The sequence below is a fragment of the Danio aesculapii genome, chromosome 21 (assembly GCF_903798145.1).
Source record: "Danio aesculapii chromosome 21, fDanAes4.1, whole genome shotgun sequence".
In the NCBI taxonomy this organism is placed as follows: Eukaryota; Metazoa; Chordata; class Actinopteri; order Cypriniformes; family Danionidae; genus Danio; species Danio aesculapii.
In genome coordinates this window covers 21,002,305-21,029,260 of record NC_079455.1, presented here as the reverse complement: position 1 = coordinate 21,029,260, position 26,956 = coordinate 21,002,305, and the positions used below count along the sequence as shown (strand labels likewise).

Here is a 26,956-nt window from a genome sequence, read left to right as displayed (position 1 = left end):
CTGACTCAATGACTGGCTGACTAAGCGATCGACTGACCCCCCCTCCTCCTTCCCTATACCCAACCAATAGTGTTTTAAAATGCAACGATTGACCCGCCCACTCACTTCTCTGAACCCAACCGACAGATTTAAAAAGTCCTCGCCTAATTTTTTTACCTCGTTTTCAGATATCACCAAATTCTTACTCTGTTATTTACTTGTTTATTTTATTTTTGGCCTTATTATTTTTGGTCTTACCTGCTTTCTGAAACCATTCTTCACCGGACTCGAACCCTGTCATCACGCTCAACACCTCTCTGCGTCTCAAGTCTGTCGACGTACATGGCAAGCAAACTGGACAAATTGGTAACAGCTAGAAAGCAGTCCATATGGAGGTAAACGGTCAGCTGGTAAGAGCGAAAAGGAACGACGAAAAGCAGACATACGTTCTTATGGCTACATAATTCGTGATCTCCAGAAATGTATATAGGGTTACATTTTTAGAATGAGCCTATGTTGTATGTTTATATTATAAAAGTGAAATATTAATTTACAAAACATCATTGTAGTTAAATGGTTTTGAATGTTTCAGTTGTCCAAATAAATATTCAATAAATATTTCAACATTTACACTATCTATTGGCTTTTTTTCTGTAGTTATTTCTCAAATACAGCATAGATTGACACACATCATCTGACATTTAGACATGATTCAGTGACTTCACATTGACACTCATACTGTAGGTCCTGAACCAGCAACCAAAGCTTTGTTATCTGTATTAGACACACACACACAGAGCTCTCTTGGTGGAGAGAAAGCGAGTGGATAACAGCACAATGTTTTCTTCTCCCAAAGTCAATAATACAAACATGTAGTACTTATTTATCTGTCAAGGCTCAGGATTCTGAACACAGCCTCTGTCTGTGATGTCTATATTCACTGTCTGATTTTCTCCGCCAATACAGGCTTGACTCAAATCTGAAGTAGTGCTTTATTTAAGATCAACTTTGCTTTGCATTGTCTTTAAAATCATGTGTAGTTACATAAATAAATAAACATTTGATGCATATTGTATTTTTTACAGCATTTTATTATTGACTAAAATTCCAAAATCATCAGCAACTATAACTATAGAATACACAAGTTAAGTCACTTGTATAGTTTTGAATGGGGAAAAGTGTATGGGTCAATAATGGGAATGAAGCCCCGCCTTCTAGTACAGCCAATCATCAATTACTATAGACCAGGGGTGCCCAAACTTTTTCTTATGAAGGGCCAAACAAACATAGCTGAGGGCTGTGGGCCAAAATTAAATCTATCAAACTGTTTTACAAAGTTGTCATGGTTATTTTCCTAATTTAAAAATAATATTTAAAAATAAATAGAAAGAATAATTTAATAATTTAACATTTAATCAAAACATTTACTTCAAGCTTGCCTTTTTGCTTAACAATATGACAATCTCTATTAAAGGCATGGGATGACCCTACTTTGGGCATCTCTACTATAGACTGATGATTCTCCAGGGGAGTGGTGAATTTCTAGGGGTGAGTTTCTGCAGATTTTGTGTGATTCGAATGTTTAGAAATGAAACTAAAGAAATAGTTGTTTAATTTGATTGGTCTTTCCAAATATTAAATTTAAGCGTAAGTTTTGATGGAGTTTTGATGTTTCCTCATTCAAAAAGAATGCCCGAACATACTTTGGCATGGCTAACATGCTTAATTACGCCCCTCCAACTGTCAGTTTTGACAGCCCTATGACAACAAGCAAAATGGTGAGAAGGAGGTGTCCGATAGGTTGTAATAACTTTCCCGAAACCCTTTTTCCTGATATTTCTGAATGAAATGCTTTATTACATCCAATCAGCTCACAGTAGAAAAAAAAACAATCTACACTTACTGTTTTCACATTTAATATTCAGTTTTTCTAGGAACTGCATCACAATATGCAGGAGAAAAAAAAAACGGAGAGCAGTTTCCAGTTCATGTGGACTTTAAGTGGTGTTTATAAGTGCAGTACTGCTTTGTTTACAACGGGAACCCTGGAAACACGATATCACTGTCATTTTTCTTCATTTTTTATGATTTTAAGGACACATCATGGAATCATAAAAACAAACAAACAAACAAACAAACAAAAAAACACTACACCATCAGAATCTCCCCTAGACCACATGACCAGCTGATCTTTATCCATAGGAGATCTGTTTGCTTACCTTATACTTGGTGCTGTCCTGCACGGGGTTGCCCTCTCTCAACCAGCTGACTGAAGGTTTGGGATTGCCGAACGCGGTGCAGCTCAGAGTGATGCTGCCTCCCTCTTTGGCCTCTACATACTGCGGCGGTGTGTCTGTGAACGTCGGAGGAGCTGAGACACAGAAAAACCATGGTAAAAAAAAAAGTTCTCCATTAGCCCACTGGAATAAATCAGGCAGGTTCGTTTATAGCAATATTATGCGCTGTGATTTATATATCTTTTACAGTCCTGGCTAAAGCATGACTCATTGCTAATGGGTGCCACAGGAGTTCAGGAGGCCATTGGAGTCATTGTGAATGAGAGGATCTCCCTCCTGCATGCATATGTGGACATTTATGAGCTCTTGGTATACAGTATGTGAGCTCTCTGGCTGCCATTACTCTCATTGTTAATAATTCTGCTGCAGCTCCACGGCCAGTTCTCCCCCAAAGGTGATTTAAGAGGAAAAATCTCACTAAATATATTTTGATGTGCAGCACTGAATGACAGATCAGGTATAGTGTCATAATGTTCTTTACAGTTTACCTAGCTTTTTATTATGTGAAAGGCTCCAAATTAGATTTAATTTGAACTTTTCCACACTAGGCAATGGTGGGGGACATGAATCCAAGCAAACATAAAATACAAAAAAAAAGTACAGTAAACAAATAAGCAAACAAATAAGTAAACAAATAAGCAAACAAACAAACAAACAAAAATAGACTAGTAAATTAATGAATAAGTAATGTAATAGAGGCAATTATGCAGCCCTACACATTTGTTTATTATTTGTGTTCATTTACATGGCATACTGTTGCATTATTATTATTGTTTTATTATTATTATTATTATTAGTAGTAGTAGTAGTAGTAGCAGTAGTAGTAGTAGTAGTAGTAGTAATTGTATTAGTATTAGTATTAGTATTAGTATTAGTAGTAGTAGTAGTAGTAGTGGTAGTAGTAGTTGTAGTAGCAGTATTACAAATAAATATATTTATACTGTAAATAAAATGTATTGTCAACTTTTTAAAATGCAATTTGCTTTTACAAACAACAAAAAAAATGAATAAATAAAATAAACGAACAAAATTAACAAAAAAATTATTAAATAAATAAACAGGTAGGCCAATGTGGTGCTGAAAAAATTATTAAAATATCCAGTTCATATTCATTCATTCATTCATTCATTCATTTTCCTTCGGCTTAGATTTTTATTCATTAGGGGTCGCCACAGTGGAATGAACCGCCAACTTATCCAGCATATGTTTTACACAGCGGATGCCTTTCCAGCTGCAACCCAGTACCGGGAAACACCCATACACTATCACATTTACACACACACATGGCCAATTTAGCTTATTCAATTCACCTATAGCGCAGGTCTTTGGACTGTAGGGGAAACCAGAGCACCCAGAGGAAACCCACGTGAACACAGGGAGAACATGCCAACTCCACACAGAAATGCCAACTGACCCAGCTGGAACTTGAACCAGCGAGCTCTTAGCTCTTAGGCGACAGTGCTAACCACTGAGCCAGCATGTCCCTCATCCGGTTTGCAAATAAATCCATTTTTGTTTATCTTCATTATATTAATCATTATTAAAACATTGCTAACAGACATAAATATGGTTTAAGTTTATTTATTTTCACAACAAGGGTCCGTGTACATTAATCAACATTCCCAAAGAACGTAAATGCATCCAAATTAGTCCTAGATTTCATTGATGGTCTCTTTGCCAGATGTAAAAGATCATACCATTCATTCATTCATTTTCATTTCAGCTTAGTCCCTTTGTTACTTAGGAGTCACCACAGTGGAATAAACCCCCAACTTATCCATCATATGTTTTACGCAACGGATGCCCTTCCAGCTGCAACCCAGCACTGGGAAACACCCATCCACTCTCATTCACACGCATACAATACGGCCAATTTAGCTTACCCAATTCACCAATAACGCATGTCTTTGGACTTGTGGGGGAAAAAAGAGCAACTGGAGCAAACCAACGTGAAAACAGGGAGACTCCACACTGTAAACTCCACACAGAAATGCCAACTGACCCAGCCGAGGCTCGAACCAGTGAATTTCTTGCTGTGAGGCGACAGCGCTACCCACTGCGCCACCTCGCTACCCAAGGTCATATCAATAAAAATACAAATTCAAACTAAAAACATTGCTCAAATAAACAACCACAACAACATCAAAGAGCCTAGTGTTCACAATGCTGATTGTTAATTTCTTAAAAATGACACTTAAATGACTTAAGAGACACATTCTCTAACAGATTGCGGTTTCAAATTTCACTGATGTGATGCTTTAAAAGAAAAACAAGCTTGACCAAAATATGTTTTTTTAAAGTGGAATAATACAATCAGCTCTAGATGCACCCTGAGTCACTCTTTTTGCCACAGATTGAAGCTGGAAAAAGTCAGATAGAATGGGAGGAGCTAAACATGCATCATCTTGTAAACTACACAACCATTTTTTAAACTTGATGTTTTCCCAAGGAGGCTATGGGTTTTTAAAATAGTACAGTGATGTAAACTAAACGGAAAGTGATGAAACTAAACATTTTTCTATCTAAAATGTAAAGTCTCAAAAGGTTCAAGGTTCAAAAAGAAGATTATTTGATTCTGGCGTACATGCATCTCCATACATCCATGCATGGGATAACTTTAATATTTCACAGTGAAACTTGTTATTAGTAACTTGCTGTATTGATTATATTTCCATATAATTCATTATATATAACATTCATTCATTCATTTTCTTTTCGGCTTAGTCCCTTTATTAATCTGGGGTCACCACAGCAGACTGAACCACCAACTAATCCAGCATATGTTTTACACACTGCGGATGCCCTTCCAGCTGCAACCCAGTACTGGGGAACACCCATACACACTCACATGCACACTCATACACTTCAACTAATTTAGTTTCTCCAATTCACTTATAGTGCATGTCTTTGGGCTGTGGGGGAAACTGAAAGACCCACAGGAAACCCATGTGAACACGGGGAGAACATGCAAACTCCACACAGAAATGCCAACTGACCCAGCCAAGGTTCGAACCAGTGACCTTCTTGCTGTGAGAGATTGTGCTACCCATAACGCACCATTATATATAAAAGTACCTCCAAAATTAAATGTATCAGGTCTCATGAAATTATTTTGGTGGTTACTCTTTAACTTTTAAAATCACAATGCTGCCTGGTTTAGCAGAGGATGACAGAGGAACACTAGGGAAAAACGGGTTTGTCTCAAACGTGTTCAAATATTTAAGACAGCACTCTGACACATTAGCACATACATCACAGGAACACCGTGCTTTCCAGGAACACAGAAGAGATGGATTTGACCATATCTGTGCACTTACAGAGACCTGGACTGAACTTTTCTGAAGCTGAGCATTTATTATACATGCCTCTAAATATCAGACTGTGACGCTCTCTGAAACCACAGGAAAAAAAGAAGAAAAAAAACTTGATTCAGTTTTCTTGATTTGGATTGGTCTGATGATGATACTAATCTGCATTTGCTTTTTTTTCTCATGCTGTGTTTTTCTGTATTATCTTGAACATTATAAGCATTTGCTTCATGGATAGCCACAAAGGTCACATAAAAGTCCTTCACAAAAAAAAATCTGATTACAGACTTTCATTGACAACACTGTAAAAATATCCGTAAAAAATGATCAGTTTTCCATATTTTGTGATTCATCTTTTTATTTAATTTTTTCTTTTTCCTTGTTTATTTATGCTTTTGTTACATTATGGGATCTTGATCTCTCTTACAACAACTTTTAAAAGTTTAAAAAAGTGATTTTTATGAACATTTTCAATGATTTAAAGCAGGGGTCACCAATCTCGGTCCTGGAGGGCCGGTGTCCCTGCAGGGCTTAGCTCCAACTTGCCTCAACACACCTGGCTGGGTGTTTCAAGTATACCTAGTAAGACCTTGATTAGCTCATTCAGGTGTGATTGATTAGGGTTGGAGCTAAAATCTGCAGGACACCGGCCCTCCAGGAACAAGTTTGGTGACCCCTGATTTAAAGTGATCTATTGTCTGGGTTGATGTTGTATATTATGCTACAAAAACCTTCTAATAAACTGCCAGTACATTTTCTATTATTTTACAGACTTATTCGTTTCTATATTATTTCTTTTACATCATATAATTTCAAACTACTAAAATGTCAGTAAAAGTCACTTTGTTAAACTGTTTCGTTGAATTTTCAAGTCGACAGAGCAGAGAGCTACATCCCATAATGCATTTCACAAGCGTAAATAAACGGAAAACACTTTTGAATTACAAAATATAGAAAATGTTAATTAAAAGACATTTTTTTTTTACAGTGAACCAATAGGAAGTTTCATAAGTAGTTCATGTATTCATAATAATAAATGATTAACCAAATATTCTTACAATTAGCTGGGTGATTTTATCAATTATTTCAATTGCCACAACTGTTTAAAACAGGGAATCAAGGATTGTAAAAATTATATATTCCCATATACACACAATGACGATGTCAATACAAAAATGTGCTCTTTATGGAAGACCATTGAATCATATATATATATATATAAGGACTTTTCACATCGGATGCACTTTGGTATTGAAAAAACGCAAGGTGTGGTAGTGTCTTATAAATTAATGGCTCAATTTTAGAAAGTCATTTCATGCAGAAGACTCTGCAAGATACACTGCAATAGATCTAGAATGCAAAAGTTTAGTCGACAACATCAATCAAGCAAAAAACAATGAAAACCAGCACAGTGGAATGCAAAAAAAAAAACTGTTAGGAACTACTACAGCATGTTTAATATGTCATGTGTAAATGATGCAGACAGGTTGAAAGGTGCTTTATCTTTTTTATTAATATTATATTTATTTTTTACAAAAGACTCACTGTTAATAGCAGACTACAAATGGTGTTATTCATTTAGCTATATTAAATATATAGAAGTATATACATTGTTTGCATTCACAATGAGCCTGTGTTGTTTACATTGCTAACCATTTCATGTGTGTTTAAACTGAGCAAAAATGTCTTTACCAGAAGCTTAGAAACTGTAATCCTGAATCAGTCAAACATTCAAAAAATAGAAATAAAGATGATCCACCTTTTTCCTATGCCCCGTAATCCTACAGTAATTTAATAGTAATGAAGCTATTTATTACAATTATTACAAAAAGGTGCAATTATTTTCCACACGGTTCATTAATCAAATATAATATTAAAATATATTACAGTAAAATCTCATTCGAAATAACAAATTACTTTCAGAAGACTAAGAACCTCAAAAACTTGTGATGTTATGAATGTAAATGTTATGAACATACAGTTGAAGTCAGAATTATTAGCCCCCTTTGAACTGTTTTTTTCTTTTTTAAATATTTTGTTTCATAATTTTATTTCTCCTGGAGAAAGTCTTATCTGTTTTATTTCGGCTAGAATAAAAGCAGTTTTTAATAAAAAAAAAAACATTTAAAAATTATTATTAGCCCCTTTCAGCTCTATATTTTTTCCAACTGTCTACAGAAAATGCCTAGTTAACCTGCTAACCTGCCTAGTTAACCTAATTAACCTAGTTAAGCCTTTAAATGTCACTTTACGCTGTATAAAACTTGAAAAATATCTAGTAAAATATTATTAACTGTCATCATGGCAAAATTTAAATAAATCAGTTATTAGAAACGAGTTATTAAAACTATTATGTTACAAATAAACAAATAAACACATTTAATTCATGAAAATAAATAAGGCCAGACATCTTACATACATCTTGCTCATATTTTCTCTTTTTATATGGATTATTTGTTTGACAACCATATTATTTCCTTTTTTGTTTTGAATAAAAGTTTACTAAAGCAAAATCAATAATTTAAAACAAAGTAGTCACATGTGGGAAATGATATTTCAAGCCATTTCACCCATAATTGCACTTAATTAAAACTTCAATGTCTGCAGCTTTTGAAAAGAACCCCCTAATATCCTGTAGAACATGACCACACTGCTGAAGGCAACATTTCTGAGACCAGCCGTAAAGACATCTGTGCAAAACACACCTCCATATGCTGCCAGTCTTACACACTTCGACACGCTGCTGACCTGTGATGTTGATAAAACACACACACACACACACTCACACATAATGAATGCTTAAGGCACAGGCTAATAAGAAGGACGCATGTGTCTTATATGGAGTGAGAAAACACCCTCATCTGTGATCGTCTCATGTTTCACAGGCACTGAAATCGGCTAATTGATATGGACATCTAAGTTTGCCTTTGCTTTTCAATCTGCATTCCCATTAGTGGCAAAACATTCAGGCGAATCCACTTGACATTAGCTAATGCCTGCCACAGCCCGCCAAATGGAGGGAGAGAGGAACTGCCCAACACCTGCTGTGTGTACAAATCACTGAGAATATGTTTGACCAGATTGAAAAGCCCTGCTCCATCTAGTATGGTGAGGTTTAGACAATGAGCACAATATGTTTCTGGCTGTCCTTTTCTGCATCCACAGCTTATCTTGTTCGTTTGAATGTATTTTAGTCTGATAGGCTGCGATAATGTCAAGTAATGCTTTAAATGAAATGTTGTGTGAGTGAGGTAGTAATTATATGTAATAATTATAGATTTTAACTTGATATAATAAAAAGAAAGTTCTGGATAATTCCATTGTTTCTGGTAAATGTAAGTCATTACAGTTTGAATGAATCAAAATTAATACATAACATATTTAAACTTATTTATTTTTTTACAAAAAAAGGTATAATTATACGTCATAATACATCAAAATATTACATTTACAAAATATTTGCCAATAATAATACTTCAAAATATTTAATTAACAAAATATTTTCTAATAATAATACATCAAAATATTTAATAAACAAAATGTTTGCCAATAATAATACATCAAAATGTTTAATTAACAAAATACTTGTCAGTAATAATACATCAAAATATTTAATTAACAAAATGTTTGTCAGTAATAATACATCAAAATATTTCATTAACAAAATGTTTGTCAGTAATAATACATCAAAATATTTAATTAACAAAATGTTTGTCAGTAATAATACATCAAAATATTTCATTAACAAAATATTTGCCGGTAATAACACGTCAAAATATTTAATTGACAAAATATTTGCCAATAATAATACTTTAAAATGTTTAATTAACAAAATTTTTGACGATTATAATACGTTAAAATATTTTTTTTAACAAAATATTTGCTGATAATAATACGTCAAAATATTTAAACTTATTTTCAAAAGATAGCATTTTTAGACCGGCCAAAAAACCAAACCTTGTTGCAAATGAAAATTCAACTTACGTGAAAAGTTTTTGTGGTTGAAAAAGGGGGTCACACTTTATTTTATAACAAAGTACAATTATCAATATTATTAAACCACTAATTAGAAATTTTATCTCAATAAACTCCTAATGTTATGCTTATTAATAATTATAGACATATAATAATATAAGATATTAGGCAGGATTAGAGGTGTAGAATAAGATCATGCAGAAGATGTACTTTAAAAGTACTAACAAACAGCCAATATGTAAATAGTGTTAATAGTGAGAATTAATCCTTAAACTAAAGTGTCCCCCCATTACCCCAAAAAAAGGATGTATAAATTTTGAATATTCTTTAAAGAAACCAACGAAGATTTGGTTCAGGATTTCTTTGATGAAATCACAAGTTTAAAACAGTACACTGTAAAACATTGGTATAAAATGTACAGTAATACTGTAAATTGACAAGTGTACTGTAAATTAACAATTACAATTGTGCTGTAAAACTGCAGGACAGTTATAATTGTCAATTTACAGTGGCTTGCAAATTTTGCCAGTAATACTGTAAAAATTACAATACTGTAAAAATTATGTTGTAACACTAAAGGACGATTGTAATTGTTCATTTACAATACACTTGTAAATTTGACCAAAATGGCCAGTAATACTGCAATTTTTACTGCAATTTTTAGTGTACAAATCTTTAGTCACATTATGAACATAATTACTGCTAATTTTCATCAATATTACATCTTAAATGAAAGAACTAAATTCTTTTAAAACTGTATCATCACTAAAAAACACATAGCAGTACCAGATGAAACTGACCCAATACTGATCTGGTACTTCACAGTACAGCTAGACTCGAAAAACACTTAATGTACATAACAGAGAGCTTCAGCAGGTTGTGTTTACTGGTGTGGTCATAACAGAGGTCATTTCTTCAGTGAGCGAAGCACTCGAGAGCTTTTAACTGAACCCCATTACAGCGAGAGCTCTGTGTCTTCATAATTGTGTGCTTTTATTACTCCAGCAAACACACAGGCAAACAGTGAGAGTCCAGAAATAGAGTAGAATTCGTAGAACAATCACCTGCTCCCACACACTTGTATAGATATCTTAATGGGGATCTCCCATAGAAGTAATGATCTTATACTGCACTGTAAAACCCAAGAAGTTAAGGTAATTCAACCCATTAGAGTAAACCAATTGCAACAAAGCATTTAAGTTCAAAAACTATTCCTAGTGAGTACTGTGAACTTAATCCATTTGAGCAGAGGAAAACTCAATAAATTAAGAGAACTCAAACCAACTGAGTACTGTAAAACCCAACAAGTTAAGTCAACTCAAACCGTTTGAGGAAACCGATTGCTACAAACTATTTGAGTTAAAAAAACTAATCTATATGAGTACTGTGAACTTACTCTGTTCAAGTAATGAGATAATTAGTTAGTAGCAGGTGTACATTATTAATGCTCAATCAACACTTACTTAATCACTTCATTTACTTATTAACTTTAACACTGAGTTCAAAACTTTTTTCAAATGAGTAGAATTAACTTCCAGGAAATTTTGTGTTAACTACACTCATTTCATTTGATATTGACTGTTGGGTTTTACCAGCCTGATCTCATGAGAAACGTAAGTATTTTACGTTTTTTCAGTTTAGTGGCTAATTCGTACAAATTCGTACGAGTTCAGTCGTACGAAATTGTACGATTTTAAAAAGGAGGCGCGGCATCTAACCCCACCCCTAAACCCAACAGTCATTGGGGGATGAGCAAATTGTACGAAAATGTACGAATTTGATCGTACGAATTCATACGAATTAGCCACTAAATCAAAAAGTTACGAATTGCCGTGAGATTGTGTTGGGTTTTACAGTGTATATTGGCTACATATTTTGTATTTCCACAGCACTATTCCTAAATCCAACCCTCAAAGGCAACAATCTACATTTTATATTTTCAAAATACTTCATTATGTTTGATGTATGAGCTGTTTTCCTCATGGGTTTAAACCACCAGTGTTGGGGTAACGAATTACAAGTAACGCGAGTTATATAATAATATTACTTTTCGGTACAAGTAAAGTAACGCATTACTTAAAAAAACTAAGTAATAATATTTAAGTTACTTTTTAAAAATGTAACTCGAGTCACTTTTTCGATTAATTAATTCTTTTTTTTTTATTATTTGCTAAATTAAAATTGGTTTGATCATGTTGAATCACACTCAATGAGTGAATGGTCTCCCCATGGGAACAGACAGAAACCAAGGTGGCAGAGCCTTACATTTCTGTGATGGAAGTATTCTCATTATTTTGAACACATGGAAGGTAGGAGGATTATAGTGTCAATGGACAGTGATTTTACTGAACTAATAAGACAAAAATACAAATGCATTAAACACAATGCTTTCAACTTTCATTAATCTGTCTCACAAGGTAACATTATTCAAATTTTTTTATTTGTTTTTTTAAAGGTAAATGAAGGTGTAGGTTATACAATGTGTCATTCATTCATTCATTCATTTTCTTTTCGGCTTAGCCCCTTTATTAACCTGGGGTCGCCACAGCAGAATGAACCGCAAACTTTTCCAGCATATGTTTTACGCAGCGGATGCCCTTCCAGCTGCAAGCCATCACTGGGAAACATCCATACACACTCATTCACACACATACACTACAATTAAGCTTAACCCAATTCACCTATACCACATGTCTTTGGGCTTGTGGGGGAAACCTGAGCACCCGGAGAAAACCAATGCGAACACGGGGAGAACATGCAAACTCCACACAGAAATGCCAACTGACACAGCCGGGGCTCGAACCAGCGAACTTCTTGCTGTGAGGTGATTGTGCATCCCACTGCACCACCGTGTTGCCCCTATACAATGTATCATTAAGTGCAAAAATAAAAATAAAATTAGAATACCCTGCAAGTTCTGAAAGAGATCAAGCCTCAGGCAGGTATGAGAAAGTAACTCAAAATTAACTCAAAAATAACGTAACGCATTACTTTCCATATAAAGTAACTAAGTACCGTAACTAGTTACTATTTTGAGGAGTAACTCAATATTATAATGCATTACTTTCAAAAGTAACTTTCTCCAACACTTATTACCACACACACGCACACATGAACACACAATAGAGCTACACTATTCTAAATAAACAAAGAATCATTAATCCATTTCCTGCAAGTAAATAAAGGTTTTCAATGAAATATGTGTAGTGTCACAAAGCAAACTGTCACATAGTTCCACAATGCACAATGAGAAGATAATACTAATTGTTTAATGTATTTGATGTATTTTACAATAAAGTAATTATTTTGAAGTTCATCAATGACTGTATTTTCATTTTTTTTCATGTTTTTTTAAAGTATAGCTGTAAACCTAAAATGTGATTAAACAAATGAGTAAATAGAGTTTTTTGATGACTGCAGAAATATGCTAAGTTAGTATGCACATTATCCCGCCAGTCACATTTGTGACTGACCATAAAACACACACTTTTCTATAGAAATAAAAAATATTAATAATTATAGATTTTTTTAAAGGGGTTACTAATGCCAAATAATTAAAATGTTTCAAGTAAGGGAAAAATTCAGATTTAATACAGTTGAAGTTAGAAATATTAGCCCCCCTGAATTATTATCCACCCCGTTTATTTTCCCCCCAATTTCTGTTTAACGGAGAGAAGATTTTTTCAACACATTTCTAAACATAACAGTTTTAATAACTCAGCTCTAATAACTGATTTATTTATCTTTGACATGATGACATTACATAATATTTTACTAGATATTTTTCGAGACACTTCTATTGACATTTAAAGACATTCTAGTGACATTTAAAGGTTTAACTAGGTTAATTAGGTTAACTAGGCAGGTTAGGGTAGTTAGGCAAGTTATTATATAATGATGGTTTGTTCTGTAGAATATTGAAAAAAATACAGCTTAAAGGGGCTAATAATTTTGATCTTAAAATGATTTTAAAAAAATTAAAAACTGCTTTTACTCTAGCCGAAATAAAATAAGAAAACATATTATCAGACATACTGTGAAAATTTGCTTGCTCTGTTAAACATCATTTGGGAAATATAAAAAAATAATAATAATAAAAGGGGGCTAATAATTCTGACTTCAACTGTAGGTTAAGATTACCTTTTTAAAATGAATCATGCAGCTCTAACACACAGCTTTTGCCTTCAACACTGCATAATAATCCTACCGATATGGGCTCTGAAGCACGATGACATCATCTCTTTTGCGCTGTCAGCCGGCAGCCGCTGATAAAATCACAGGCTCTTATCACAGGCACAGATTGTGCGAAGAATTCGTCTATAATAAGGCTGTGTAGTTACACCGACCACACAGGCAGATGTTTTAGTTTGCGCACACACACTCACATGCACAGACACACACACATTGCATCAGTGAGAGTTAATTGGCAGGAGAAGCATGGGGAGAGGCTGCGTGGAGCTCGTCCCGCAGGAACATCTTCATCCAGCTTCATCTTCCTCACAGGATCCTGCACTGAGCCGAGCATCTGTGTGAGCAATGCTCATCAGATCACACACAGCCTGCTTAAACACATGCAAATATACGTGAGGCACGCCAGATGTACACACAGCAGCATGAAGCGGTTATCCCAACTGAAGGGAAAACCCAACTGCAAAGTGACAGTCTGGACTCTCTGAGTGGAATAACACTCACTTGGTGGTATTAAAGAGCCCCGATTTTGCATTATAAAAGATGATATTTTGGTTTTGGGGTCTCCAACAACAGACTAATATGCATACAAGGTCATATTTTTACCTAATTATTCCAATGACTCCCATATGATTTGTTCAGCGACTCATTTGTACCCAAACCCTTCATTAGCGTGAGGCTAATCTGCGCTGATTGGTCCGATGACCCAGTCTGTTTTGATTGGTCAACTGGGTTCAGTGGGAGACAGAGAGAAATGCCCACTATGGCTATGAAGTAGAAGAGTATGTGAGAGACCAATGCAAGAATGCAAAAAAGCAATGCAGTTAAACACCAGCATATTACTCTACTCTTATCCCTAAACACAAGTAATAACAATGACACACATTCGTGCCCAACTGAGCCTGGTTTCTCTCAAGGTTTTTTAATTCTTCAAGTTTTTTCCCCGCCACTGTCGCCACTGGCTGGTTTGGGATCTGTAGAGCTGCGCATCAATGGATTTGCTCTTCAGTGTTTGGACTCTCAGTAGTGAATATTAAATCACACTGAACTGAGCTAAACTGAACTGAACTTAAACACTGAAAACTGAACTACACTGTTTCAATTTACTATGATCTTCTATGTGAAGCTGCTTCGACAACCTATATTGTAAAAGCCCTATACAAATAAAGGTGAATTGAATTGAATTTTAATCCACACAGTGGCGAAAGTTGAACTATTTTGAAAATTGACCGCACGTGTGAGGAACAGCTAATGGTGGCCATAGCAAAGACAAACGGCAGGATCGCGGGTTCAGAAACGTATTTAAATCGGTAAAGGAAGAAGCATACGTCACATTTTTAATGTTTTGGACACAATATGTGAAATAGCCCATAAAGATTTAATCTGAGAGATCAAGAACAAGCACTGATCTATAATAGATATGTGATTACAAGCCACATGGAGTGATTACAACTTACATCACACAATTAAATACATATTTTGCAAACTACACATAATGAAGCAACAATTTTAATTACACTTACATGTTATGGTACGGAGGAAGAAGAAACTGATCCATATAAACTTGAACAGTTACAGACAAAGTCTCTGTTAAAGTCTGACAAAGTCCCATACATAATAGTCTCTGCTGCTCATTCCTATAATAGCAAATGGCTGGTGAATCCCACGTTGCAGCGTAGGTTATTGTATCAAAAATGAACAAACACAGCACAGGGTTGGCTATACTGTGGTATTGTTGTGAAAATGAACTTTAACCCTTTAATCTCTATCTGTTAGTGATCATCATTTTCATGTCATGATCAGTCCTGTGATCCCCTGCGCTCCGCTAGTGTCTGAAGGGAAAGGTGCATTCACGTTTACCGGATCTGACACTACATATTTGGTGATGTACAGTATCGACGTTGACGCGTTCAAACAAAAGATCCGAACCCAACACGATTCATTTATTCGACTCTTTAATTTATTACTGTAGTTTTCAGTGGTGCATTCAACATGTCTTATTTGCATTTGACTTTAAACAGTGAAGTACTTGATTTCATTTGTAAAGTTGTTACATTTGTAACAAAATAAATACATTAAATTAAATTGGCAGTTACATAAAATGAAATAAATGAAATAAATGTAAATAAAAATATTATTAATATATAATTACAAATTTGATGACAACAATATTGGTATAAATAAAATTATTTATTTTATTGTATATATATATATATATATATATATATATATATATATATATATATATATATATATATATATATATATATATATATATATATATATATAAAAATATATATATATATATATATAATATTTTTATTCAATTTAATTTAATTTAATACAAAAATTATTTTAAATAATAATATAAATTATTTAATTAATTAAATTAAATTAAATTTTGTTTTATTAAAAAAAATACGTTATATAGTCAACATTATTTGATCTGAGCCTCCTATCCACCATAGCATTCAATGCTGAATCAATCTTGCTTACAAATGCACGCTACAGTCATGTGACTTTCACTGTGAGCGGATTTTAATTCAGAGGTTGTTGCTGTTGTCAAAGTCACATGATCTACTCAAACGAATCAATGAAGACATTCAATACACCATTTCACCTCATAATAACACGTAATGTCATGCAGAAGCACACAGACTCCCACCGCTCATATATGCTCCTTCAAAAGACCTTTAATCTACTGAGGTGTTATTCATATAACACTGCAACTAAAGTGTGTTTTCACATCGGCTCTATACAGTATGATTAATTTAAAATATTTAACAAAACAGACACACTTTAGCAAAGGCATCAAACTGCAATGGCAGAAACAAATATAGTTACTTTGTTAAGGAATGAAGATAAGAGGCAATCTAAAGTGTCAATTACAGCTGCAGAAAAGTGCTATTCCATAAAAGGAAAACATATTTTTTTTTATATAGAGAGAGTATATCTGGGAGGTTATGATGTGAATGTAACTAAATTGAGAGTCCGGTCACACATGGAGGGCCCGTCGGTGAGCAAAACCTATTTTCTTATCTCTCAGACACTCTTGGTCAAACACAGATTAAATGTGAGCCGATGCATACAGAGAAGAGGAGAGACCCACCAGAGGCCCAAAGAGCAAACCGGAAAGCCTGGCAGATGAGGAGCATTTCAGCACAACCCATAGAGAATAATAGTAAGAGAGTAAAGGGCATCGCTGCTCTTTCTGCAAGAGTAAAACCAGTCCTGCTGTTCCTGCTCCTCAAACAGGTGGTGATTCAGTAAGCCCAGAATGAAAATTGACCCTCACTTCCTGTCTTCGTTACTTCCTTACATGTCAAATTACAAGTGTAGCTTGCATTGCTTCTACAGGAAGTGGATGTGTTTTGTTGTCACTAGAGGTGTGTGATGTGTATTGTCTATAATGGATGCATAACATTTTTATAGCAGTTTTTATACCAGTAACTTTGTATACCAATGACAAAATTAGTTCAATATCTTTGGCCCATAAATTATGTATACAAAAATCTATTTTTATTACTTTATTCTATTTATTTTTTGTTAATGTTCAGTGACTTTGTTGCATTATGTATGCTTTATTTGGGAAATAGATTTTATTTGCATAAAAAACCTGAACACCCGCCTGTCATCCGCTGGAGACCTACTCACATCTTCAGTTGTCCACGATGGACAGCATTTTCCAGCCTTCGGCGCCTAAACTGCAGCTCTGCACAAGAAGTACGGTCAAAAGAGAAATGCCCAACTGAGCCTGGCTTCTTTTAAGGTTTTTTTTTCCTTCATTTTTGTCAATTGGTGAAGTTTTGTTCCCCGCCACTGTTGCCACTGGCTAGTTTGGTTTGAGACTTGTGGAGCTGTGCATCGATGAATTTTCAGTGTTTGGACTTTCAGCAGTGAAATTTAAACCACACTGAACTAAACTGAACTTCAACTCTGAAAACTGGACTGACAGGTTCAATTTTATTAGAACCTAAGCTGCTTTGACACAATCAATATTATAAAAGAGCTATAGAACTCAATATGAATTGAATTGAAAAAACGTCCTAAAAATGAATAGTTAATTAATAAAGTTAAGAGATCAGTTCCAACTATGCTTAAGTTAAGGTTTTAAAATAAAAACAGTCATTTGCTGTATGTTGTTGCCATTTGTTTTTGCAATTATGCTGAAAACTTTGATAATTCATATTTATATTTATTGGCCTATACAGGTATTTATGGGTCTAAACAGGTATCAGTTATCGGTATCCGTTAAAAAAAGTGCACCCCTATTGTCCATAAAAATACTGTAATTATTTAATGACCTCATCAATTATAATATAATATGAACAAAAAAGATTCCAACCTCTTACACTTTTGTGATGAAGCCTAATAGAATACAGTTCTAAAGATTCTACATCAAGTTGAAAGAATCAACTTTTGTGCTAAAAAAAAATCCATAATCCATTTCCATATGACAGTAACAGCAACATGTTTCTTTTTTATGAATCTGTTTTGAACAAATCATACGACTCAATGATTCAATGACCTATCTAAAAAGATAATTAATTCCTAAATGACTCATCCATTTTGAACAAATAGCTTGAATGAACGATTCGGTGAGTTGTGTCAGTGGTTTTGGAGTCAGATATTTATTTACCCATGACAGTCCGAAACCAACCAACATAATAAACGGCCTCAGCAAAATGTTGTTTATTTACATTTTTAAGGTATCAGAAAAGCTGTCTACAAATGTGTTTTATTTTTTAAAGTCCACTATGTTACTCTAGTGGCACAGAAACTACTTTACCCTTAAAGGCACAATAGGTCATTAAGACATCTAGAAAACCAATAAAACAGAGTTACGTATTGTGCTGACTTATGTGCTTATATTATCCCAAATTATTTAAAGAATCTTCAGTAGAAGAAACCCAGAGAAATAAGCTATTTTAACTAGTGACATGGACCGCTTCCTGTGTCACCATACTAGACACCCTAGATTTTTTGTTTGATTTTATAGAAACCAGTGAAACATCAAAGATGACAGAACAGCAAACTGAAAACCAGAAGCTTTCAATTGTGGCATAATAAAATCTCTGCTGCTATGCTTGTCTCTGATCAGCAATTACTTCAGCAACCTTGTTTTGCTTTGACTGCTTTCAGCCTTACTCTGCTTCATACTACCATAATAATAAGTCCCATAGGATGCAATGAAGACAACAACCCCCATGACTCCACACTCAGTCATGGCATCATCAGACTACACCTTTGTTTGTTGTGAATATGCACCCTCTTGTGGCAAAAATGACATATTCTGCTTTTAAGTACAGAATTATTGTGGATAATGGTTGTCGATTTTATAATAACAAATAATTGGATAAACTGCCAGATATTGTGACATAGAATGCACATTTTCATGCAGAATAACTGACTTATTGATTTTCAGATAAAAAAAATTATGTTAACTTGACATGTTTGTCAAATAACTGCAAACATATCATTTTTTTATTCTTTAAAAGAGTTCAACTGCACTTTTAAAATATTATCTTGCTCACAGCATAGTACAATTGCATAAAAGCAATCCTGAGGTAGCGATTTGTAACATAAAACCTTCACTCAGTTCCAGCTGTGTGCTAATGTGTTGATAGTTCAGCTGTGAAACCTGCTAGAACATGAAAGAAATCAGCAAAACAGAGCCGGTGTGGAGTTTAAAGGGAGATGGAGAGATACCCAAACCTAATTAAGCACCAACATAAAAGTAAAAAAAAATCCAGCCCCCAGACCGCTATTCTGAAACACTAATCATAATGTTAAAAATCCTCTTTATCTCCCGCTGATGGAGATCTGGAAGATGATCCCCAAAGCTCTGGAAACGACCGCCCCTTGGCTTCTGAATCCACCTCACATGTGCATGACCGAGTGGCTCATGCAGATTTCAGGATTTAACTCTCTGCTTCATATTCCAGACATATATAATCACCTTACACACTTTGATCTGCTTACTCATGTAATCTTTGGCTTTTGTCCTTCTCATTTGTCCTCATTGTTCATGATGTATATCATATGGCTCGCTGTGAAGATGCATTGCAGGTTAATTCAACAAAAACAGCATGTGGAAGTAGTGTGGTTTACAAATGCACATTGTAATTGACTTATCCGCTGGTTTAGTGAGATATATTTATTAGGTTTTTGGTAAAGACTGATATTGCATATTTGATTAGTCATACACACTTCTCTTATTTTTACAAACATTTTCAAATTTTATTTGATCTTTTTACAAATTAATTTGCACTAAAAAAGGGTAACTAACTTAACTTATTTTATTTAGGTCAAAACATCTAGTAGTATTACTGAATCAACGTGTTTCACTGTATATTTTTAAAATATATATGTTATACCCTATAATAATTACAGGTTGTCACCTTTTTCATCAGTATTTATTCATTATTATTTCATGTTTAGATTAGATTAGATTAGATTAGATTCAACTTTATTGTCATTACACATGTACAAGTACAAGGCAACGAAATGCAGTTTAGGTCTAACCAGCAGTGCAATAGCAGCAAGTGCAGGATACAGGTATAAGTTATAAAGTGCAGTTATAGAAAAACTATGGTGATATTTACAGATGGATGTACTATGAACATTATATACAGGTTGTATTAGCTATGAACAGATTTACAATAAATGAATATATGTACAGGATACTATTAATAGCAGAAGTGTGCAGATAGATAAACATAATTACAAATGTCCATGTGCAGTGGGTATGTCCAGTTCAAATAAGTGAATCAGTGCAATGAATATGTGCAAACTTTAAATGTGCAAACGTTAAATAGTGCAGTGATTGTGAGGAGTATAAGTTAGAGGAGTGTGGAGGGTGTATTGGGGGGGGCAAAATTATTTTAAAATTAGTTTATATTAAGAACTCATTTTAGCAGTTGCAGTTTTAGAATTAGTTTTATAGCATTTACACAAGCATGAAACTATCAGAATATGTACAATAAACAATTTTATACTTGATGTTTCGTGTAAAATCTGGGACTTAAAGCAAAACTACCATTCCGTGCAAACCCTGTAACAGTTGCTGGTGTCCCCTTCTGTTAATTAGTGAAATAATCAATAGCTTAAAAGTAAAAGATTCAATAAAAGGCCTGAAGTTCAACCATCAAATACAACCTCTCTCTTTCAGACAAGCCACACATTTGTCAATAAAAATGAGTAAATAAAGGGCAGTAAGTCATTAGTAGTAGTAGTAGTAGTTCACTATGGCACCTCATTTACCACTATGGCACCCGAGGGGCTGGCATGTTGTCAGCTTCATTTACACCCAAATGACAATACACCAAGAGCCATCCCTCAACAACAACAAAATAAATAAAATAAAAATCAACCAGGTCTGTCTGCTGTCTGTAGCTAAACTCACGTTTCCTATTAGCGAACCAACAAACACGCTGCAGGTCAACAGACTGTCACAATCAGAGCTGTTAAAATCAGTTCTGCCAGATTTAGAATCTGTGCCTACCGCCGTGCTATCATTTAAAAGTCTTCATCTCATGCCATGATGCCATCTGCAGTGTTTATGAAGCATATGGCATCACGGTGCTGAGTATTCAATACTCACATATGAGAATGTGAGGCCATCAGCACCATGGACAGCTCCGTAACACAGAACTATCAGTACCAAGGACAGCTCCTGTAAGTTTCAGAACCATGGAGAGCTAAATAATTCAGCCCTTGCTGCATTTACTATTGTGGATCACGCTCCCAGTTTGGGTATATTTATTCAAAAGAACTGAAACAAATTATTTTAAAGAATGAGGTTATGCTACAAATAGTGAAGAAGCAAGGTTTGTAAACTGAAACTATTTTAGTAAATTGAAACCTTTTGTGAAGATGCTTTTACAGAGATATCAGTCAAGCATGATTATATACAAAAACATCTTAACCATAAAACATGTGTTCTGTCTGTTGTTCATCTGCCAAAAAATCTATCTTTAATCTTTAATATGAAGACATTTTTTTTCATAATAATGTTTTTCAGTTCATTGCCTGAATTTTTATACATTTTTATTACTTAAAAGGTTTGCACATGAGTTATTGTAAGCTGTGTATGCACTCATTTTTGCTGTTGCTCTGGACGACATGGGATATTTTCTGTTAACTTTGCTTATCTACAACAGCTAAAACTAAAACTGAAATTAAATATATGAAAAATAAATAGAAATTTCTTCACAAAACAAAAACTAAACTAAAACTAACAAAACCATTAATGAAACGAATTAAAACTAAAATAAAAATTCATAGCAAATATAAAAATAGCATTGAAATAAAAATGCAAAAATGCAAAACTATAATAAGCTTGTGTAATGTGAGTTGGACGCTGACAAAGGATGATGCAGATCCAAATGCAGATTTATTATGCAGAGAATAGTCAGGCAGGCAACAGTCAACACAGGAACAAACAAATGTTTACGGGCAATCCAGAGTCGTAGTCAAATATCAGGCGAATGGTTAACACAGGCAGGCAGCAGGTAACATAAACTAACAAGATGAGGGTCAAAAACACAGCAAGACAAGGCAAGGAAAACACATCATAATGTTCACAATACTGTTTACAAGAATCAGCAAAGAAGGTTGCATGTGTGTTGTGTATATAGTCCACGTAATCAGTTCATGAGCAGCTCCCAGCCGTGAGTGTGTAAAATCAACAGAATGAGGAACAGGTGTGTGTGAGCAGTGCATGACTGGAACTTGTAGTCCATATACTGGTGGATTTGTAGTCATTAGTGCAGCTGCTAGATCGCTGGTGATCATAACACCATGGTGAGAGGTACATTTGGCTTTGCAACGAAAAAATTACGTTGAAATTTTAACAAGACGTCACAAGTGCATCTGTGTTCAAAGGTCATTTGAGTTCACTGTGTTTTATTCCATCAAATTAGTTTCTCTTTGTATTCCTTACAGTACAGTAACATCAACACATTTGTAATATTGCTGCGGAAAGACTTCTTACAAGTGACTTGTGAAATCTATTAAGTTGCCTTTTATAATCAATGAATGATGAACTGTGTGGTGAATAAGACACCTCATTGTACCCAGTTTTTGGATTTACAATTTAAAGCAACTCACTCCCATAGTTGAGACAAAGCGTTGGGAGACATAGAAACATAGGATGGATATCTGTATGATCCATCACAGACCTGATAATAAGCCAATCAGGAAAACAGTGTGAACAACAGGACCACCCAAATAGCCAAACTAGACATTGAAGATCAATGAAGTCTGATCATTATTTAAACCCTCCAAAAATTAGTGCTGTGGCCTGTCTTTGTGGCTTTATCTGGCTTTGTGCTTTATTCGAAGAGGCCGCAACTTCATTCGCTTAACAAGCTTTGTGGAAAAGAAGCTTTTGTAATGGCATTATCAAAATTGCAGTTCGGCATTCATAAGCCGATTGATATGTAATGCTGCTTTCTGAACTATAACTTTATACTGAGGATGAATTCACCTGCTTGAAGATGGCCAAGTATTTTTTTTATGTCCAAAGCCACTAAATCAATATTGCATGATCTTAATTAAACACAAATATGTCTGACAAGCAATTAGCAGCAGTTGAAATTCACAGGCACTTCAGTTTTCAGGCTACTTGGATGCTTGTGCTGCTTTTAAGACAAAGGTGAACATCCTTTTCACATTGTGAATTCATTAAAATGCTTACAAAGCTTAAATGGTTAAATGTTTTCATAATTAGAATGAAAATGACATCATTTAATTAATAAACAACCAATTATTAAATTACCAATTTAATAAATATCAGTGCAATGCAGTTTCCATGACCTAATTCACATTTTTGTACATTTAAGTATAATTTATATTTACTTGGCCTTATATTCACCAAGCCAACATTAAAACACTTAATCACAACTAATCATAAGTTTGTATTTACATTATATACGTGCATTTAACTATGCATATAAGTTAATTGTGTGTGTGTGTGTGTGTGTGTGTGTGTGTGTGTGTGTGTGTGTGTGTGTGTGTGTGTGTGTGTGTGTGTGTGTGTACACTCACCAGCCACTTTATTATGTACACCTGTCCAACTGCCTGTTAACGCAAATTTCTAATCAGCCAATCACATGGCAGCAACTCAATGCATTTAGGCATGTAGACATGGTCAAGCCGATCAAAATGGGGTAGAAATGTCGGCGCCAGTGGTGTAGTGGTCAGTGCGCCGACACATGCACTCACGGCGACCCGAATTTGATTCCTGCCTTGTGGTCCTATGCCAATCCTTCCCCTCTCTGTCCTATCCATTAAGGTGAAAACCCGGAAAAAATAGTTATTAAAAAAAAAAAATGGGGAAGAAAGTTGATTTAAGTGACTTTGAACGTGGCATGGTTGTTGATGCCAGATGGGCTGGTCTCAGTATTGGAGAAAGCCAACAGTAACTCAAAAGACCACTCGTTACAGCTGAGGTATGCAGAAGAGCATCTCTGAATGCACAACACATATAAACTTGAGGCGGATGGGCTACAACAGCAGAAGACCACACCGGGTGCCATTGCTCTCAGCTAAGAACAAGAAACCGAGGCTACAATTTGCACATAGGCTCAACAAAGTTGGACAATAGAAGATTGGAAAAAACATTGCCTGGTCTGATGAGTCTCAATTTCTGCTATGAAATTCATATGGTAGGGTCAGAATTTGGTTTTAGCAACATGAAAGCATGGATCCATCCTGCATTATATCAATAGTTCAGGCTGGTGGTGGTGTTGTAATGGTGTGGGGGAACTTTTCTTGGCACACACCTTGGGCCCATTAGTACCAATTGAGCATTGTGTCACTGCCACAGCCTACCTGAGTATTGTTGCGGACCATGTCCATCCCTTTATAAACACACTGTACCCATCTTCTGATGGCTACTTCCAGCAAGATAACACGCCATGTCATAAAGTGCGAATCATCTCAGACTGGTTTCTTGAACATGACAATGAGTTCACTCTACTCAAATGGCCTCCCCAGTCACCAGTGCTCAATCCAATAGAGCACCTTTGAGACAATAGGTACATATTTAAATGAATGAATGAATGAATGAATAAATCAATCAATGAACAAAGGAATAAAGGAACGAATTAAAAATGAAGGAATGAACAAACGAAAGACAGACAAGCAAATACATAAGCTCACACTATATACAATTAATTAACTGGAAATCAAAATGTTCTTTAAAAATAGTAAGCAAAATACAGTAGGATATTCTTTTCTTAGATTTTACAGCATGTCTGCAGATGGTTGGCTTGATTGTGTTCACAGCAAGTCAATCATGCAATGTCACAGCATGAGAGCAGAAATGTAACAGTTTTTTGGGACTGGCCCGAGACTAAGAAGCAGACGTTCTCTCCTCATGCGGGGATCCCATTAAATCCCACGGGATTAGTGTTAGCTCAGTCAGTTTGGAACAGATTTAACCGCTCCGCACTCCTCTCTGACCCTGCCATAAGGACCCGAGCATTATACAAAGGAGATGCAATGACAACCATACCTCTCACCTTGTGTGTAAGACTTGACATCCTCCATTCTTAGAGTCTATTTTACCTCATTAACAGCCACCACAAGGTGATTATTGAAGAAAAAAACCCAGATGAATGACCAAAGAAAATAGGATGAGCAGCAGCTGTCAGTCAAATAGTCAGAGGGCAGGGCTAATACTAATTATAGCCAATCAAAACACACTGAGTCTAAGTGTTTGAGAAAAGGAAGGGTGTCAAATTTAGAAAAGATTGATTAATATTAGAAAATTGATGTTGATTGTTGACAATGTCTTTGATAGTCATTTAAATGGGGAAGACTTATATTGAAGACTTAAATACCGAAAGTGAGCATTCAGTGTTGGTCTTTGTTCTGTGGATTTTAAAGAGTGTTTTGTGCTTTCTCTCTCTCCAACCTCTCTCTTATCCTCTCTCTAAACTTTCTCCAAGTTTAATCTGAAATTCAAAGGATTAGTGATAACCAGCAGTGAAGTGTAAATCTGCCCTAAGATCAGAGAAAAAGCAGGGGATCTCTAGTCTTGTTCTGTGCTTAAATTTGTTATAATTTAAATGTATATACCATTGCATTCATAGACAGAAAAATAAATAAAAAACAAAAATAAAGTCTACAAACAATTTGTCACCTTACAATTAAAAGGTTATATCTGACATTTCTGGCAAAATTGAGTTATTGACAATATTGACATATTCTTATGAAATGATAACTTATTTACATAAGTTATTTTTTATAAGTTGTTTACATTTTAAGACTTTTTTATTTTAAAACAAATGTTACACACAAACTGTTTGCTATGGAATGCAAAAACTTTGAAGCTCAATACCTCAAAATCATTCACAATGCAGACAGAACCTTTAAATTCCAAGGTGACAAATTCTCAAAATCCTTGATATTATAAAAATTATAATTTTAAAATAAATTATTATTATTATATATTTTAAGTAAGACCAACCCAGGCTCATTCTGAATATGTACCCCTAGATATTTCTAGAGAGCGCCAAATATGTCCCAGGGCTACTTTTTTTTGCAGTTTTTGTTTTCGCAAATCCACCAGAGACTGCTGTGTACGCTCTTTCAGATCTCAAATTTCTCTCGCGGGCGCCAGCTGTTCTCGCATAATCCACCAGAGGCTGCTGACTGATTGTTCGACTGACCCACCCTCCTCCTTCCCTAAACCCAACCAATTTTTTTTTTTAAAGCACCGATTGACCCATACACCCATTTCCATAAGCCCTAAAGTTTTAAAAAGCAATTCAGAAATAAGAAAAGCCCTGTTTCTCATCCTGTCTCATCCTCAGCCCCACATTCTCATCCTGTTATTTACTTGTTTATTTTATTTTTTGGATTCAGCTTTTGTCTTTCTACATTTACATTTACATTTAGTCATTTAGCAGACGCTTTTATCCAAAGCGACTTACAAATGAGGACAAGGAAGCAATTTACACAACTATAAGAGCAGCAGTGAACAAGTGCTATAGACAAGTTTCAGGTGTGTAAAAGTCTAAGAAGCAAAGCATTAGTAAAGTTTTTTTTTTTTTTTTTTTTTTTAAAGAGAGAGAGAGAGAGAGAGAGAGAGAGAGAGAGAGAGAGAGAGAGAGAGAGAGCACAGTTAGTGGTATAGCCAGAGAGGCAGTTGCAGATTAGGAAGGAAAGTGGAGACTAAACAGTTGCGTTTTTAGTCGT

General features: G+C 34.8%; 1 protein-coding gene across 1 annotated transcript in view; it reads right to left on the bottom strand.

Annotated features, from left to right (window-relative positions):
- Positions 1–26,956, bottom strand: part of igsf9bb (immunoglobulin superfamily, member 9Bb) — a 189,410-nt gene that overhangs the window by 100,833 nt on the left and 61,621 nt on the right. The window contains exon 4 of the mRNA XM_056446481.1: positions 2,199–2,350. Coding sequence (XP_056302456.1) covers positions 2,199–2,350 — 152 coding nt within the window. The remainder of the gene's footprint in view (positions 1–2,198; positions 2,351–26,956) is intronic.